The 16995-nt window shown below is 42.7% G+C and overlaps 2 protein-coding genes across 7 annotated transcripts in view; both read right to left on the bottom strand.

Moving 5' to 3' along the window:
* Positions 1-44: 44 nt before the first annotated feature.
* On the bottom strand, positions 45-8980 carry xgb (x globin). 3 transcript variants are annotated; one of them, XM_061796123.1, is made up of 5 exons: positions 8338-8979; positions 4247-4354; positions 2824-2944; positions 1611-1691; positions 45-176 (listed from the first exon to the last, which is right to left on the bottom strand). In XM_061796123.1, exons 1-5 carry the CDS (start codon positions 8520-8522, stop codon positions 60-62), a joined length of 612 nt encoding a protein of 203 aa, XP_061652107.1. In that variant the 5' UTR covers positions 8523-8979; the 3' UTR covers positions 45-59. The 3 variants fall into 3 exon arrangements, with proteins under 3 accessions (XP_061652107.1, XP_061652108.1, XP_061652109.1); XM_061796124.1 differs by lacking the exon at positions 8338-8979 and adding an exon at positions 7607-7778; XM_061796125.1 differs by lacking the exon at positions 4247-4354 and having other exon boundaries at positions 8338-8980.
* A 571-nt stretch (positions 8981-9551) lies between these two features.
* LOC133488362 (pleckstrin homology domain-containing family G member 3) overlaps positions 9552-16995 on the bottom strand; it is a 32197-nt gene continuing 24753 nt past the window's right edge. For 3 of the 4 annotated variants that reach the window (XM_061796119.1, XM_061796118.1, XM_061796121.1), the window contains 6 exons: positions 16270-16302; positions 15525-15535; positions 14363-14716; positions 13577-13684; positions 11584-12976; positions 9552-10856 (listed from right to left, as the gene is read on the bottom strand). In XM_061796119.1, coding sequence (XP_061652103.1) covers positions 10264-10856; positions 11584-12976; positions 13577-13684; positions 14363-14716; positions 15525-15535; positions 16270-16302 — 2492 coding nt within the window. In that variant the 3' untranslated portion in view covers positions 9552-10263. The remainder of the gene's footprint in view (positions 10857-11583; positions 12977-13576; positions 13685-14362; positions 14717-15524; positions 15536-16269; positions 16303-16995) is intronic. The other variant, XM_061796120.1, reaches the window with a different exon arrangement.

Genomic DNA, 16995 nt, shown 5'->3' with positions numbered 1-16995 from the left:
TTTGGGTCCGTTCTGCTATAGAAGAGCAAACATGTACACCAAGACTTGGAGTGAGCCTCTCAGAGCGCCGTGTTCCTCTTGTCTGCTCTCTCCTTTGGGGAGACTGCGGCATGGTTCTGTCTGTCCGCCTCCTTGTAGCCTTGCTTCATCAGGCAGGTCACGTACTGAAACAGGGTCTGGATCACACACGGGTAACAATTCTTTCAACCACAAGAGCGCAGCACATACTAAATACACCGAGACCTGTTGTCCTTTTTATGTGTACACCGGTGAGGAGTTCTAACATGTTTTGAGGTTACATAAGTCACCCAATGAACGAGTTTGCAGCGGTGTAAAAATGTCACACAGCACACAAAGTAAGTTACCGCTTAGTAACGGTGTTTCATTTGTTTAATATTAATGGCTTAGTGGCTTTAAGACATTCTCTGTAATTAGGACTGTGGACAGCGATTGTGCATCGTCGCGCTGAAATTCACCTATCTGCATTCTTTTTCTCTGAAATCTATCCTGAGCTCTTTGCTAGAAAGAAAGAAAAGAGAAAAAAAACACACCCATTTTTTGTTTTTGTGCTCTTTCTGAAAGGGTTTGTATCTTGGGGAGGAGCAAAGTTTAGCCTGGGTTGTTAGCATCAATAGTTATGTCTGTGCAGCATGTACACTTGCGGTGCTTTTATAAAAAAATAAAAGTATCATCTGTACGTCATTAGCTTTTAAGGGTAATGAAAGAAGTCTGAAATAACTGTTTTGGGGTCATAGTTTGTGATATATGAACAGTTTCAAAACGAGACCACGCATTATTTGTACACAAAATCACTGTGTTCAAAGAACAACCAACAAACCCATTTACTGTAAATGAATGTGAATTTTGCTGTTGCCTTTCACCTTGGCATGTGCCACTCTCACATTTTCACAACAAAGTATGTTCTTTGTTTTTATGTCGACAATCCTCGAAAAGGATTGTTCGTTAAGTTACGTCCAGTGCGAGCTTGCCCATATTTGGAAGTGCTTGAAGTATCATGGATGCTTTTGCTGCTTGTTGGTTTATTGCTGTCATAGATGTTGACAATAGGTAGCTACAACACACCACTATAAACTAAATGCCTCCAGCGAAGCCAAGCTTAGGGGTGAAATGTCAGCGCATTCCATGTTTGTGGACAGCACGAAAAGCAATATAGCAAGGATACCCTGCACATTGTGCGGCATACGGTTGCACATAATGCCGTATAACCACCAAAAAAAAATGAACTGGGAAAAACCTTTCCTCGGTAAGAATATTTTTGGGGCTCTTTTTTTCAAATGTTTTGTATTAATAGCACATGCTTGGACATTAACAGAAAATGTGAGCGTCATGAATATCGATTGATTGTTTTCAATGTACATGCATTGTCTTTGATGGGAATGTTACCCCAACAAATGTGGCCGTCACGTGGTCACGTCGCTTAGCCAGGCTGCTGCAGCGCACTCGCAGCACTGGCCCTATAAATGATGTTGGATGTTCAAATGAGTACTTCAACCGTGTTTCAGTACCGAGCAGGTGGAGACATGGCACGCTATGAAAGTGGTATATTACATGTACATTTCAGTCAAAGTGATGTGATACATGTGTCTTGCCTTCCATGCCTCCTCCAGCTCAGCGGTCCATCTGTCCTTCAAGATTGGCTGCACGGCACTGATGAATTCTGCTCCGACATACTGAAAAGATGACGTGAGATGTAATTCAAAAACAACAGTGTACCATTCAGGCCTTCTCGTTGACCACCAGAAAACTATAGTAGTGCTTTGGGATACGAGCGATAGATTCGTTCCTTGACAATCCAGGGGTCACAGATGGTGTAGTGGAACACTCACCTGACTTTGGTGCGGGCAGGGTGGGTTCAGTTCCTACAGTGTGAATGTGGGTGCGAATAGTTGTCTGGGTCTATATGTGCCCTGTGACTGACTGGCAACCAGTTCAGGGTGTAGTCTACCTTTTGCCTAAAGTCAGCTGGGACAGGCTCCAGCGCCCCGTGATCCTAACTCGGACAAGAGGTGTTGAGAAGGGATGGATGGATGCCATTAATTCACTGCAGCCTCCCAGAAAAAAATTAACGTGTTTTGAACACTTCGCAGCGGACAATGACTATATATATATCCCTGTGAGTATTGTCTTCGTGTATTACTGCATTGTTTGTGTTCAGATATCCGTTGCTTAAAGGGTAACAACACCGCCACCTAGATGCTAAGTGTGCCTATTATACAAAATGTATAATAATGTTTAATAATTGTATGCTTATTTTGACAGTAATCTTCAGCTGAGAGTGGCAATGAACAGTTTCAAGCCTCTTTGAGTCCCCTGCCACCATACAGCATTTGTATCGCAAGTTTGCACTCGCAAGTCAAAGCAATAAATCGCCCGATCACGGCTCATATCTTGAAAAACTCGGAAGTTAGGCCACTCGTATCTCAAGGTATTTGTTTCATGAGATGGTATTAATTTATTCTCGACAGTCTTATACTGTATCTTCATTTTGTAGCGTTTCTCTTAGCTGCACTGCTTCCAGTACGTGGATATGCATGTTAGATTTTTCTGTCCAATAGTGCTGGCCGATGTGCGTAGCTTGTATTATATTAGCAATGGAACCATTTCTTTAACCAGTCGGATTTCAACTTCACCTCTAGGGTACCAGCTATCGTGGCGCTATTAAGAGGTAAATGAAGTCCCCGCTGAAGGCGCAGGTACCAAACACACGGCCCGCCACTGAGTTCAAACTCAATCAGCAGCATTGATTACGCGATACAGTGGCGAGGGTGCCACTCTGATGGAAAGAACAGATCATCGTCTTACATCGTAGTATTTGGGAGGGGCGCTGTAGTGGTAATGGCTTTTCCCCAGCTCCACGGCCAGCGCCTCCAGTCGCTCCAATTGGTCCAACCTGGCCACACTTTTCTCAATAAAAGACATGACGCTGAAAGAGAGGAGAAAAAGAGTCGTCTTGATCAACTTGACTGTTGTGAGAGTGACACAGCAGCGCTGTGGTGGAAGGCTGCTGATATTTCATACTTCAGCTGCTCAAATGGCGACATGACTTTCTTTGATTGCGCATCCATCCGTTGAGTTCAAACTTGCACAAATCAAGTCAGTGTGTGTGTGTGGGGGAGTGTATCTGCCACAATGCAATGCAAGCTTTTGCACCTTTATCTCCACAGGCAATAACTGGCTGCCTCAGACACACTGGGAAGAAAGTGGTAACGCTCTGTCGCCACTGGAGTGGCAAGTTATAATTAATTGACAATTTGCACTGCACAGCATGCAGCATGACTTCATGTTTCATCTCATTCAATGAAAAGCGGCATCCTGAGAGTAAGACATTACCAGAAAATAAGTTGCTACAAATCGAGCTGCATGGGAAGTCTACGAAGGTTGCACAAAAGCAGCGGTTTCAAAAAGAATGGAATATTTTAATGAAGAATGTACAGTTTTGATTGACACAGCCAAAGGTCTAAATTTCATTTGTGTTTTCATGACTCTACCATTGTGATTCTCACAGTAGTGGTGCCTTTTTAGAATCAGTTAGACTATGACAAAATTAGTTTTGTGTCCAAAATATTGACAACCGTACAGTAATATTGTCGAACACTATATTAAGTATAGTGTGAAACCTCTGAAGACCGAGTTCAAAATGCCACAAGCCTCACCAAGGCCAGCCAAAGAGCTGCAAGCGGGTTGCGAGCCACATGTTTGCCAACATGCATGTACAAAAATGAATATGGTGAAATTAAATATAACGATTGCACAAAATACGACCACAAAAATTCACTTTTATCTTGGCACTGAGCTCTTTATTTTGGGACAGACCCCTATCTAATATGTACCTTTTACACCTCAAGTAATAACGTTTACGATGCATACCTGTCAAATTAAAATAATAATAATAATAATAATAATAATGATATATTTAAAAAAACAAAAATCAAATAAAAACATTAAAAATAAAAATATTTTCCCCGGCCTAAGATACACGTTTGATTTTACAGGACCACTGTACAGTTTGCGCCAACGCAGTAGTAAGTCATAATTACAGTAAATATTTGTCATCATGTTTTTACTGCCTGTTTGTGACCCACTAGTTAAGAACAATACAAGAAGGCCCGCTCACTTACTTCTGTACTGCGATTAGGTTATTGATCAGTGGCGGGCCATGCATTTGGTTCCTGGCCCGTCAAGGAATTGAGTTCAGGCTTCAGGGTCGACTGTCCACGTGACCTACCGTAGTCCGTGTGCTCTGAGTTCCCGGCTGGTCCGCAACCTCTCCAGGTCCTTGACGTCTCGGAACAGGAAGAAAACGTCCTTGCATTCGGGGTGGGTTTCGAAGAGCCTGTTACCAAGACGACAGCATCGAGCGGACAAGGGTGAAGCTCTGAGGGGAGCAGCCTGTCAGAGTCACTCCCCCTCCTTCGCCCCCCTGCACTGTGTTGCGTGTATGCTTTCTGCTGCTGATTTGGATCACCATCTCTTACATTGTCACTCAAGAGGTCATCATGCATCACTTTGTATTCTTCTTTTGCCTTCCTAGTCATTGATGCTTTTAAATGTGCTGCCATCCAATCAGAACATTTTCTGCTCTCCTGCTGAGCTGCCTGATATTAGTCATGCTCCCACAATGCATCGCTGACGAGGTGAACACGCTCACATTTTTTTGTGCGAGACAGTTGCATACGCTCACTGGCCACATCATTAGGTACACCTGCACATACATTTCTAAGGTAACTAAAGACGATCATGCTCAAGTTTGATTGGCACTGTCAACAATTTATTAATGTAACAATACATTTACTATTGTGGTTGTTGTTTGAAGTGGTGTGCAATTGCTCTGTCGATCCTATAATAATACTGTAATAAGATTAAGGTAATCAGACTACAACTACTGTTGGTCTAACAATAGTTTAGTAATAATACTGTAGTGATAATAACGACTGAGTGGAAAAGAATCCCATGGCAAAACAAAAGTTAGCAATGTGAAGCACTGGCCCTAAAAAGGCTTTGAGACCTGTCCAGCTGAGAACCTGTACTACCGAACACAAAATGAAAATTCTACACTGAAAAAAAAAAAAAAAGTACACTATAAGTTTAAACATGCAACTTGAAAACAATACATCCATCCATCCATTTTCTACACTGCTTATCCTCACGAGGGCTGCGGGCGTGCTGGACTCTGGGCGAGAGGCGGGGTACACCCTGACCTGGTCGCCAGCCAGATGATTATAGCTGTGGCCAATGTTTATGCAATGGCTCTGATAGATTTTTCATCTTCTCCCAGCTTCAAAATTGCTTATTTTTCATCCATAGAAGGTTCTCTGGTTTTCATGTTAGTTACACCTCTAACTAGTGGAAATGTAGTGTTCCCAGGCAACAGTGATAACAGTGGGTAGACATTCAATGCTATTTGTTTTTTGAATAATGGATGTAATACGACACACCTGTCCATCACATGTATACATAGAACTTTTGTTCAGATGAAAAATTCAAACAAAAGATGCACTTCTACCTTCCAAGTTTTGTACCAGTTCCACATTTAAATATCTGGAAATAAAAACTGAAATTTCTCCTATGTAGAAGATGGATTTGTCCACGACATTGTTTTTTTTTTTTTTCCATCAGGGGGTTCATTATTCATCCTACACACACACACACACACTCTGCAGAGCAGACAATACAAATTGTGAAATTGTCCGCTCGTTTATTTTTTTATTAAGTCTTCCTCCGCCTGTCACAAACCTTGTCATTACACGGGTAACATGCACGGAGCTACTGCTTATTTATTCTCTATTGTGTGTTCGCCCCTTTTGATGGGAAATGGACATGATCCATTCCCAGGCTAACACGCTAAGGGTTACGCTAGGGACACATGGCATTAATTGGGCTCCAAGCCATGTGACCTACGACCCCTGTGCTCTATATACAACAGCTGAGGCCTGAACATCCACCACGTTGTTTTACATGTCCAGTACACTCACTGGACACTACATTAGGTACACCCACACCATCTAATAAACCAATACAAGCGCTGCATTGACAATTTTGCCTTCACAAAGAAAATAACGCTCACTTTTGACTAGAGGTATTCATATTATGTTTATTGATTATATGAGTTAAAAGGTTGGAAACTCCCCAGAAACGTGCTATTGGGAAGCTTAGCTAGAAATAGTTGACCATGGGAATAAAAAAGTGATTAATTTAGTTTGAATAATAATGGAAATTAAATGGACATTTAGGGTAATTTACACATTATCATCTACAAACAAATATTTTAGGCAGCGACATAAGCAAGCGACAGCATTATACTGTCCATAATAAACAACTCATAGAGTATTTATCATGTTTCACAATTCTTCCAAACCTTCCAAATGTTGTTTTGCGGCCCTATATACAGTATTATTATCCAAAATATTGGAAACAGCTCTGCGTACCATCCAATGTACAACCACAATAAACATTAAATTAATACCTGCGGCAAATATTATCTTTGTAAATATTTTTCTTGTGCTTCATTTGCTTGCGCAGGTGGACCTAATAAAATGGACATTTCCCATTAAAGGTCCACCCACGTACAGGCGCACACTGATCAATACTGCCATTAATAGTAAACAGCAGTCGAGCAGGAGCTGTGCATTGCTGTGTAATGTTAAGATGTGATATGAAGTGAGAAGAGTGCGGGATGTCCATCACTATGATGGAGGATGTTGTTGGCTTGGACACAATATGTCAGCCACGAGGTCAGCACAAACAGAAGCCAACATTTTGCATAATTCGGAGTATCTGCCGATAACCCCAAAAACGCACGCTATTATAAGGTCAAGATTCTGACAGCGCGGTAAAGCGTGATTAGCGCGTCTGCCTCACAGTTCGGAGGTTCTGTTGGAATCTTGGATCGGCGTTTCGATGTTCTCCCAGTGCTGTATTTTCTATGGGTTCTTCGGCTTGCCCCCAAATTCCGAAAACACGGACGGCTCATTGACGACGCCAAATAACAGGTGTCAAACTCAAGGCCCAGAGTCCAGATTCGGTCCGCCGCATCACTTCATGCGGCCCACTAAAGCAAATAAAGTGTCTATACTAAATGCTTTTTGCTGAATGGGTTTGTTTTTATTTTGGCAGAACATCTGTACCGCAATGTGATTCTTTTTCACTTTTAACAAATATTACAAGGACATTTTTCACCAAATCCCTTCTTGACATAAATTGAACAATAGCCACAATTTCACATGACTTGAAATTCAATTTGGTTTCGACAATATATATTCAAATACATGTGTAATAATAGTGTATGTGATATCAGGGGTTTATTTACTTATTTGTTGGACAAAGGCAAACCCAATCATGGAGGGCCACATCCGTGTACCGTACTGCAAATAATTTTTTGTTTTAATGTTCATCAACCAAAAAGTGTGAATTTGACAAAATCCTAATATTTTCTGAGCTAGATTAAGCCCTTAAAATCATTTCTTGAGGATTATTATCCAACAAGGGAATTATCTCAATGTGTTGATTGTAATTAATCAGAACATTAATCAACATTTAATAAGGTTTAATACCAAAAAAAAATAAAAGTTTAACTTGTGGCACTCACCACTCCATCACTACTGCATCCTTTTTGGCCGGCACCGACAGCAGTGCTACTTCAAGTGGCAAGCGTGTCTGGCTGTTACGCATGTCCGGTGTCACCGTGAAAAAGAAATCCACTGGAAAAACTTTGCTTCCTTCTCCTCACAACGCGCCAACAAGTTTGTTTTGCTACCTTCTTCCTGAATCAAGTCTGCACATGCGCACTAAGAAGATGGAATAGTCCATTGCATGCGTAGGTAGGGGGAGCACTTGAAACGACTGTGATAGATTAAGCATTTTGATCTGTTTTGAAGTTGGCAAATTAAGACTAAAACAATAACAATTGCTTAAATCAGGGAATTTTATTTTTTTTTAAAACCATTTTTTAAATGAGATGTTTGGGGGCCACTGGAAATCTCAGAGTCCCACACAATTGCCTGTGCTTGCCTAATGGTAAGTCCTGGCCTATGACAAAAACGAGTTTGACACTGCTGTTCTAAATTGTCCACAGGTGTGAATGTGAGTGTGAATGGTGGTCTTTATGTGCGCTGTGATTGGCTGACGACCAGTCCAGGATGTACCCTGCGTCTCACCCAGTCAGCTGGGATGGGTGCTTCGGGTCACCCTTGACCCTAATGAGGATAGGCGCCATCGTAAAGGGACGAAGGGATGGGAAATATGTAATCTGAATTGTTCAGTTTTATCTGCATTCGACAATCACTTAACTCTGAAATTGAAAATGTTCAACAAGCTTACCTGACAAACACTATGATGCCAACTTTTGCTATGTCGTCTCTGATAACTTTCCAAGACTCCTTGATCATGTCAATCTGGTCTTGATTGGGATGCTGTCCTCCTCCTCTTCCTCCAGCATCATGGTCCCTTACAATCTTTTCTGCCAAGCCTGCACTTTCAGCCAAGCCAGATATTGCACAGCCCATTCTTCATAAAGAATCAAAGGTGTTTTTTCTCCCCCTCCACTCCAAAAGTACGAAAAAGAGTTTAAAATAAAAGATGGTGAACTGGAGAGTATTGGTGCTGTTGCTTGCCGTCATGTGGCGGCTGTGGCTTCTTCTCTGCTTGGACTCGCTTCACTAGATACACTCGGCGTGACACGCGTCAAAATAAAACACTTTAAGGAGGCGGAGAACGGATGTGCTTTTATGCTAACATCCGGTACAGCGTAGCTTAAACTGCTGTCAGCTAACTTGACGACAGGCTTTTGAAGGCAAAGCTGGTTTTGTATGCTCAATACGTACGTTATGGTAGACAGGGAGTGCTCAGGTTTACGACGGCGTTTCGTTACTACGACGGCGGACTGCAGTAAATGTTTGAAAAGACTTCTAAGCCTTAAGTAACACTGTAAATACGGTAACTGTGTGTGTCCTCTGCTGCCGCGTGACGACGTTTTCTTATTACAGTATGCTGCTGCACAAACTAGTTCGTAACCTCGAAACGTTGTATGTCGTTGCGCCCTGAAGTTTTAACATTAGGCTACTGCGGGAAAGTGGTTAACATATGCAGAATGGAACATTTGTCATGTATTATGTTTTAACTACTACTAAGAGTGAGGGCGCCCGAAGAAGACGCTCAGTAATTTTCAAAACTCAAACGTATTGCTACAGTTGCAACTAAAGAAGGCTCAAAGTTAAGTAGACAGAATAATGAAACAATAACAGAGGCATGTTAAAACGTAATACACTGCTAAAAACGAAGATTTTGTCAACCTCCCACACAATTGCATTTTGCTCACTTAGGTATTAGGTTCATCAACAACTAACGTTTGCGTTTTAACAAAATATAATTGTCGAACTGCTTGACGTCGTTTTTTTTTTTTCAGCATGCAGGTCAAAATTATTGAATTATTAATGTAATGAGCAAATGACAACGTCAAAATGTCAGACAAAGATATGTGGTAGTCAATATACTGGTTCATGCATACAGCAGTCAATGCATGAGAGACTAATGCAAACGTTATAACTGAGGTTTATTCATGAAGGCAGTCTTCTCAAAAAAAAAGTCTCAGACGTGTACTATATACATCATATGAATACGTTATGTGCATCAGTCCATGACATCAGTGACCATGTCATTGCGATTTTTATTGCAAATATGGCAAACTTCAAGTAGTCTTTCTGGAATAGAAAAGGAGTTTATACCGTAGCTATTTACATGCCAATGGTGTCCCCAAAATACAGCTTCATAAATATCATTCAATAAAAATATAGAACATTTGAGAAAAATAAAGCTCCAGTGATGCATGAAAACAGCTGTAATTAGTCAAATGACTCCTGTCACATGATTTGTATATTTGTAGGCAACAAAAGAAATCTTTGGTGTGCTGTCTGCTGAGTTGAGGTAATCTTCTCACATCCACTTTTTGTTATGCTTTAATACTGTAGTGATAATTAGAGTATTAATCAACAGTGAGAGAGAACTAAACAGAAGCCTGTTATCATAATGGTAATGATACGAATAAGGGAACTATTTACACATTTACATCCAATGAGTTCGGAAAAGTCCCAAATGTACAAATATAGCAACACATTATTTTTTTTTGTTTCCCCACATTGCATGGACCACTCACATCCCTTCAAAATCATCACTTGAGTGAGTGCAATGCAGACTGCATAGTTTCACTCTTTCTCTGTTAGTAAAGCTAAATATTGACAGTTGATGTGTTCACAAGCTGGTGCTTAAACTCTGGAACTTTTCCCGTAAACTTTTCACCAGATTACTTTCCGACGTCTTGGCTGAACTCAAAGCAGACGATTTGCCGGGACGTTGGAAGCCGTCCTCCGGGAGCTCGTCCCCCTCTGCGAGGATGCCGCATTGTGTGGCAGTCAAAGATGCCGGACTGCTGGGACAGCAGGTCCGCACAGGTTCCTGCAGGTTCTGCACTTCATGGAGTGGCAGAGATCCAAGCATGTGGTCCAAAGAGCTCCACCTGCACAGTAGCTTTGAGCAGGGCTGGGGCCAGTCTTTTGCCACCGGACACTGCGTTAGGTCTTTGTGAGAGCAGCTGTTGCACCTGACCGGAGAGCATTCCAGCAACCCATTTGAGGAGTCTGTGTCGGGTCCGCTGGGGTTGTATTTGGAGCACAGTTCTTGTACATCAGGCCAGTGGAAGTTTTCCGACTCAGGGCTTTGCGGGTCGGTTACTGTGCTGCGGGAGCTGGCTGCAGAACTTGGTGTTGGGTTCGGACTTGGTGTATTCCCCTCATGAATGACCATCTGTTCACAAGTGTTCAAGGGCAGTCTCAGGTTGGGTTTACCTGCACACATTAAATACAAAATATATAATACAGTCATCTGCCATCCATATTCTATAGCACCATTTTAGTCAACTTATACCACTTTTTTCTACCACTCAGTACAGTGTGCCAGATCCACCCGCAACACATGAACATCTAAGTTATAAAGAGAGACAGTATTTAAAAAAAAAACACCTTACGTCTTACACTTCCTGCACAGTTTGAAAACATAACTTATTAAAAAATACTTTTTTTTTTTAACCTTGGCGCCTGGTCTCTCTCTCCTGCTTGCAGTTTTCCTAATGATACTGCTACTTTTCTTTATTATAAACGTTTAAAAAAATGTGTTTTTTGGGGGACTGGAACGGATTAATTGAACTTGTATTCGGTTTAATGGGTACATTTGTTTTGCAATATGAGTTTTTTGATATAAGAGTGTGGTTATGGAATGAATTAAACTCATATCTCAAGGCACCATTACAAGTTTTCCCCTTCGAAGTAATTCCCTGGAATTTAACGGACTTTCCAGCTCACTTCACTTCAACAAGATGGCGACAATATTTCTCATTGTTTTGGCCTGTGCACAAAAACAGCAAATTGGTGAGTTCTTCAGTGAATAAATAAAAACAAAATGAAAAAAAATAAGGACCCCCCCCCCCAAAAAAAAATTCTACACCTAAGTAAATTTACGAATCCTGACGTACGACAATGCAGATTGACCGTACATCCAAGGGCACGTTCCATTTACCTTTTTTCTTGACTTTCTCCTCGAGGACAGCAGGCATGTTCTTGAACCCTTGTTGACTCGAGGCTTCCCGGTTCCTCTGCCATACCATAGGTCGGTTATTCTTGATGCGCTGGCTATACTGACGTGCCAGTTGGAACACCTTGTTCTTCATCTTGCCCATGTCCTGTAAGATCTGGTCCTCGTCCACACTAGTTCTGAAGCTAATGATCCTGGGCAGTTGGACTAGGTTCTTCCCTTGAGTCACAGAGGTTCTAAGCTGCTTGGAGTCTTGAGTGGACTCCATCTCTTCTGACGGAACATTTGAACCATCAGACGAGGGACTTGTTTCACTCTCCTCTAGAATCGGGGATGGTTGCTTTACGAGTTTACGATCTGAGGAGTCCAAACACTCATAGGGTGTCTTTTTCTCCTCTTGAGTCTGCTGGACGTCCTCCTCCAACTCCATGTCTTGCCAGACTTTGATCATCTCTGATGAAGGTCGGAAGTCTTCATCTGTGGTAGAAGAATCTGTGACGCCAGGGGATCTAGCCGTCACTCCCTCTGATCTCTGCGGTTCCGCCTTTTGGTGAATATCTGCATTGGGACTCTTTTCTAAGCCCGGAAGGTCAAACACGGACCAGGAAGTAGGCCTGTACCGGGAGAGGACTTTCCTGTGGACTGGGACCGCGTGCTGGTCCGGAATATTGTTAAGCTGTCGGCTCAGGTGACTGACCAGACCTGCTGGAATGTAGGATAGACTTTCCCTGCGCTTGATGCTGAAGTTGGCGTCTTGGTGCTCAGCGTGTTCATAGTATCTCCTGATCTTGTGGATCAGGAGGAGATCCTGTTTAGAAAGGGTGGACCGACGTTCCCCCTCAGCGAGGGCCGTTTCATGCGCAGGCGGATGACTCTCAGAGGTCACCTGTGGCTCAGGAGGCGACACAGTGGGCGACAATTCAAGCTTCTCTTCAGAGTCTGTGCAGGTGGAGGGGCTTATGAAGACTTCATTGGGGGTCAATGGTGAGGAGCAGGCCAGGGAGCCCATATCCTCAGAGACCAGGCTGGTCCGTCTGGACATGCCAGTGATGAAGCGCTCGGCGATGACACTCGCCTGGTCTAACACGGAGCACGGTAGGATGCTCTTACTCCCTGCCGCTACCGCCGCCTCCTCCTCCTCCTCCTCCTCTTCCTCCTCGGAGAGCTCACTACTCATCAGCGCACTCGTTTCCTCTACTTGAAGACCCAACGAGTCGCTTCCTCCCTCCTCTTTTTCACCCATTTCTGTAGAGGTCTCTACGGACTCCGGCGTGACGGCCTCTTGCACTGGAGAGAGGCAGACCGGTGACTCGGGCAGTCGATGCGTGTTCTCTGCTTGAGGAACCCGGTCTGAAGGATGCAGATCGTCCAAATGGGCCTGAAATATGACAAATGTGTTTTCAAAAACGGACGTAATTATAGACATTGGAAGCTGGAGAAACATTGTAAATAAAGCACTCTGCATTATCTTAATCAAAGTCAACTAAGCAGTCGATTCGAAGGCATCCACAATTTATGATGCTTTTGCTTTTACATTCAGAGGCCGATTGACTCTTATTAAGATGACCCATTCTAAATGAATTTGTATCTTTTTCTCCCAATCACTCCACGAATGGTTACATTCGAAAGTTCTGATGAATTTGTTTCTCGGTGTTGCCTGCTCTTCTGGAGTGCATGGTGTACAATTTGGAGATAAGCCTTGGAAAAACAAGGCTAATGTGCACTCTGCTCAGAAGTCCAGGAGCTGTGCATCAGTTAATAGGTGCAGTCGGACCCAAAATCTAATCTCAGGGCTGACTGCAGGAGAGCAGGTACTAATACAGCTCAACATGATTTACTGTAAATGGGCCTCAGTGAAATGTGGTGTTGCTGCGAAACGACATGCACTAGTCTGTATTGTAGCAGTGAATGAGCCAGCACACCTTCCTTTAAGAAATACAATGCTTAGAGCAAAAACCAAAAGCAGTGAGAATAGCACCTGTCTGGTCTCAGCCATATCCATCTGCTCTTCTCCATGGCTAAGAGTTTCTCGAGTCTCCTTTCGAGGTGTATCGGTCAGCTGAGCGTCATCGCTTACTGCATCATCCTGAAAGAGTCCATACATTTCATTCAAACTCTTCTAAAAATGGAGGCAGCGCACAGCAGAGGAATTGTCGTCGACAGCAGCAGTTAGAGTTGAGTCAAGTACCATTTCAAAAATATTAGAATTCAAGTCTTCCAACTTAAACCACAAATATTTTGAATCTATTACGCTGTAACAATGGAGCTTGATTATGAAAACGCTGAAGGGAAAATGTTCATCAAAGAGCAACCTCGCGCTATTATAATCATTTAATAAGATGGCTGCATTAACCTTTGAAGTCAAGCAGGACACATTCAGTCAGTGGTTGTAATGCAAATGAAGACACGAGTTTCATTTAAAACTAATCATCAAACGCAGTATGCTGACAATGGCACCAGACAGAAGAGGAAAACAGAAGACAAACGCATGCAGAGATAGACGCATGCACACAAAGAACATGACCCGCATGTTTCACCTCGGTGGCTCACAGCTAACAGTATGGGAGCGCTTCTGCCCACCATAACATGAATCCAACCTGACTCATTCATTGTGCACGGTGCACATGCAGCTGTTAGTGGGATGTGTACATATAGACAGAGCGGGACGAGGACCAACGTGGGCGAACAGAGGGGTCGAGAGGAGCGGTGAGCAAGCGGAATGAAGCGGGAAACGGGAAAGCTGTGGGTGGCTGGAAACCCTCACCGTTGTGAAGTGAGAAGAAAGCAAAGCCCTGGCTCTATAGTGCCAGCAGGAGATGGCTGCCAGCACAGAGCTGGCAAAGTCGGCTACCTGGTCGTCCCCCATCAGTAAATCCTCCTTGTAACTCTCTCCCTCCTCATCCTCCTGTGTTGCCTGTTCCGTCATTGGCAGCTTCGGACGCCCCTCACAAGGCGAGGAACTCAGTTTAGCGGTGGTAGAACTTAGCTGCTGGAGAGTGTCCTCCACAGTGGGCTTCTCACCCTGGGGCTCGTCTAGACTGGAGGCCTGTGTCTTGACACTTGGGGCAGGCCGAGGCGGCTGCCTGTCCCCCAGCAGGGCGCCCTCGCTCTCTGCATGCTGTGTGTGAGGTCGCAGATGTGGTTTGTCATGGCTAGGACAATGCTTGGGTCACTTTCTAAATGCGATGAAATCATAAAGCTGCTTTGGCTTCTAGTGAGATATGATTGCCTGTTCATGGCAAGACACACCATGTTTTGTCAAGATTCATTTTGGATGTTTTCATATTAAAATAAATTATTTTGCCATTATACGGGTGAAATTTGACAGTGTACAAACTAGGGCTGCCCGATAGAAAAAAAATGACAGATTTTTAAAAAACCTGCAACATCTATATTGCAATGTGAAATAATACAGGATCAGTTCATTTTCTATGGAAACGAGTTCAAAGTTCAGTTCATGGTTCCAAAAATCAAGTAGTTCAGTTCGTAGTTCATAATTCAAAATTTGGAACAAAATTCACCGGTCTAAAAAAAACTACTTCACCATTTTTACAGTTATGTACTGTATTACACAAGAACACATTCACTCCCATTTACGCAGTGTCCCTGAACACACTTTGCGCACTCACACAACTGCCGCGTGCCTGCCTGGTTTCATTCTGAAGAGTGAAACAGGAAATACAGCAAGTGTACAATCTTTTAATCTTTTGAGCATGTCCAAACAGATCCCTCTGCTGGTCACCTTTAATATTACAGTTGATTCACTGTATATTACAGTACACCAACATCACAGGGTACAGAGGTACATTGCGATGACAATGCTCAAACAAAATATCGTGCAGCCCTAGTCCAAACTATATTTTACCAAAACACACTGCTATGGGTAGATTGAGAATACATGCACAGTATCCATTTCCAACACTTACCTTCATAACATCTGTAAGGAGGAGAGAAAAAAAAATAGAGAAGCAGACATTAACAAATGATGTCCTGATTTTCTCAAGTTCAATATTTCATGTGCAAATAAGCCAAGTATCACATGCATCTTGTGCAATTCGAGTCGGGATCCAAGCAGAGAGTAAGCCACCCAGTGGTTAGTCTGGCCCAGACTCATGGGAGGCCTTGTGATTAGATAAATGTCAATTAGAAACATCCTTCTCTCAAACTGAACATGATGCAATTATCCATCATGTGATGAACAACTCCCTCACTGAGATGAGGTTGACATGAAAATTACATCTTCATTAGGTCGGTGTGCAAAATGTAAACTGAGAACAATGGACTATAACCCTAGGAAAAGAAAACAGAGGTTTTCTCTTTCATAATGGACAATTATGACAAACGAGAGCAGATCTGAGTGCAAGGCTGAATTTGCCTGTTGAAAAGAGCTCTTGTAGGACAGAGCCTTGCACCAATGGCATATAATTAACTCCATTATGGGTGAGGCCTGTGGAGTCTGATTGGAAGTGTGTCTTTTGAGCTGGTTTGCAGCCATCTTTGAGTCCAAACAAAGCAGAGGTGCAGTGACAATTTGAAAAGCTCTTACATGACACTAACCATTAAACCTCACCTTGGTTAGAGGGCTTTCTTGGCCACTTGACAAGATGTGCAGCTACATAACTAGGCTACTTTTAACACATTTGCCAAATATGGTGTAAACAATATACTGACCTTTGGTACTTTTTCTGATTTGTTTAGCAGGTTCTAAAACAGATGGAAAAAGACAATTAATCATATCAAATATATTTGAATATGACGCATTACTGCCATTATCAAACCTTACAGGTAGGGTACAGTGGGTACGGAAAGTTTTCAGACCCCCTTCAAATTTTCACTCTGTTATATTGCAGCCATTTTTTAAAATCATTGAAGTTTATTTTTTTCCTCATTAATGTAAACAGAGCACCCCATATTGAAAGAAGAAAAATGTAATTGTTGAAATTTTTGTTGATTTATTAAAAAAGAAAAACTGAAATATCACACAGCCATAAGTATTCAGACCATTTGCTGTGACACTCATATTTAACTCGGGTGCTGTCCATTTCTTCTGATCATCCTTGAGATGGCTCCACACATTCAATGGAGTCCAGCTGTGTTTGATTATACTGATTGGACTTGATGAGGAAAGCCATAGCCACAGCTACACTATATAAGACCTTACAGCTCACAGTGCATGTCAGAGCAAATGAGGTCAAGGGAACTGCCTGAAGAGCTCAGAGACAGAATTGTGGCAAGGCACAGATCTGGTCAAGGTTACAAAAGAAACAAATATGCTGCACTTAAGGTTCCTAGGAGCGCAGTGGCCTCCATAAACCTGAAATGGAAGACGTTTGGGACGATCAGAACCCTTCCTAGAGCTGGCAGTCCGGCCAAACTGAGCAATCGGGAGAGAAGAGT

Source organism: Phyllopteryx taeniolatus, chromosome 13 (assembly GCF_024500385.1).
Source record: "Phyllopteryx taeniolatus isolate TA_2022b chromosome 13, UOR_Ptae_1.2, whole genome shotgun sequence".
Lineage (NCBI taxonomy): Eukaryota > Metazoa > Chordata > Actinopteri > Syngnathiformes > Syngnathidae > Phyllopteryx > Phyllopteryx taeniolatus.
This window is presented reverse-complemented; position numbering and strand designations above follow the sequence as displayed.

Bases quoted from the DNA above. Each gene is read 5' to 3' on its own strand.
- xgb (XM_061796123.1), bottom strand. From the start codon at position 8,522: ATGGGCTGTGCAATATCTGGCTTGGCTGAAAGTGCAGGCTTGGCAGAA. The intron at 4,355-8,337 runs GTAAGCTTGTTG...TCTTGGTAACAG, and splicing joins GGCATCATAGTGTTTGTCAG to GCTCTTCGAAACCCACCCCG. The intron at 177-1,610 runs GCAAGACACATG...TGTGTGATCCAG, and splicing joins AGCTGGAGGAGGCATGGAAG to ACCCTGTTTCAGTACGTGAC.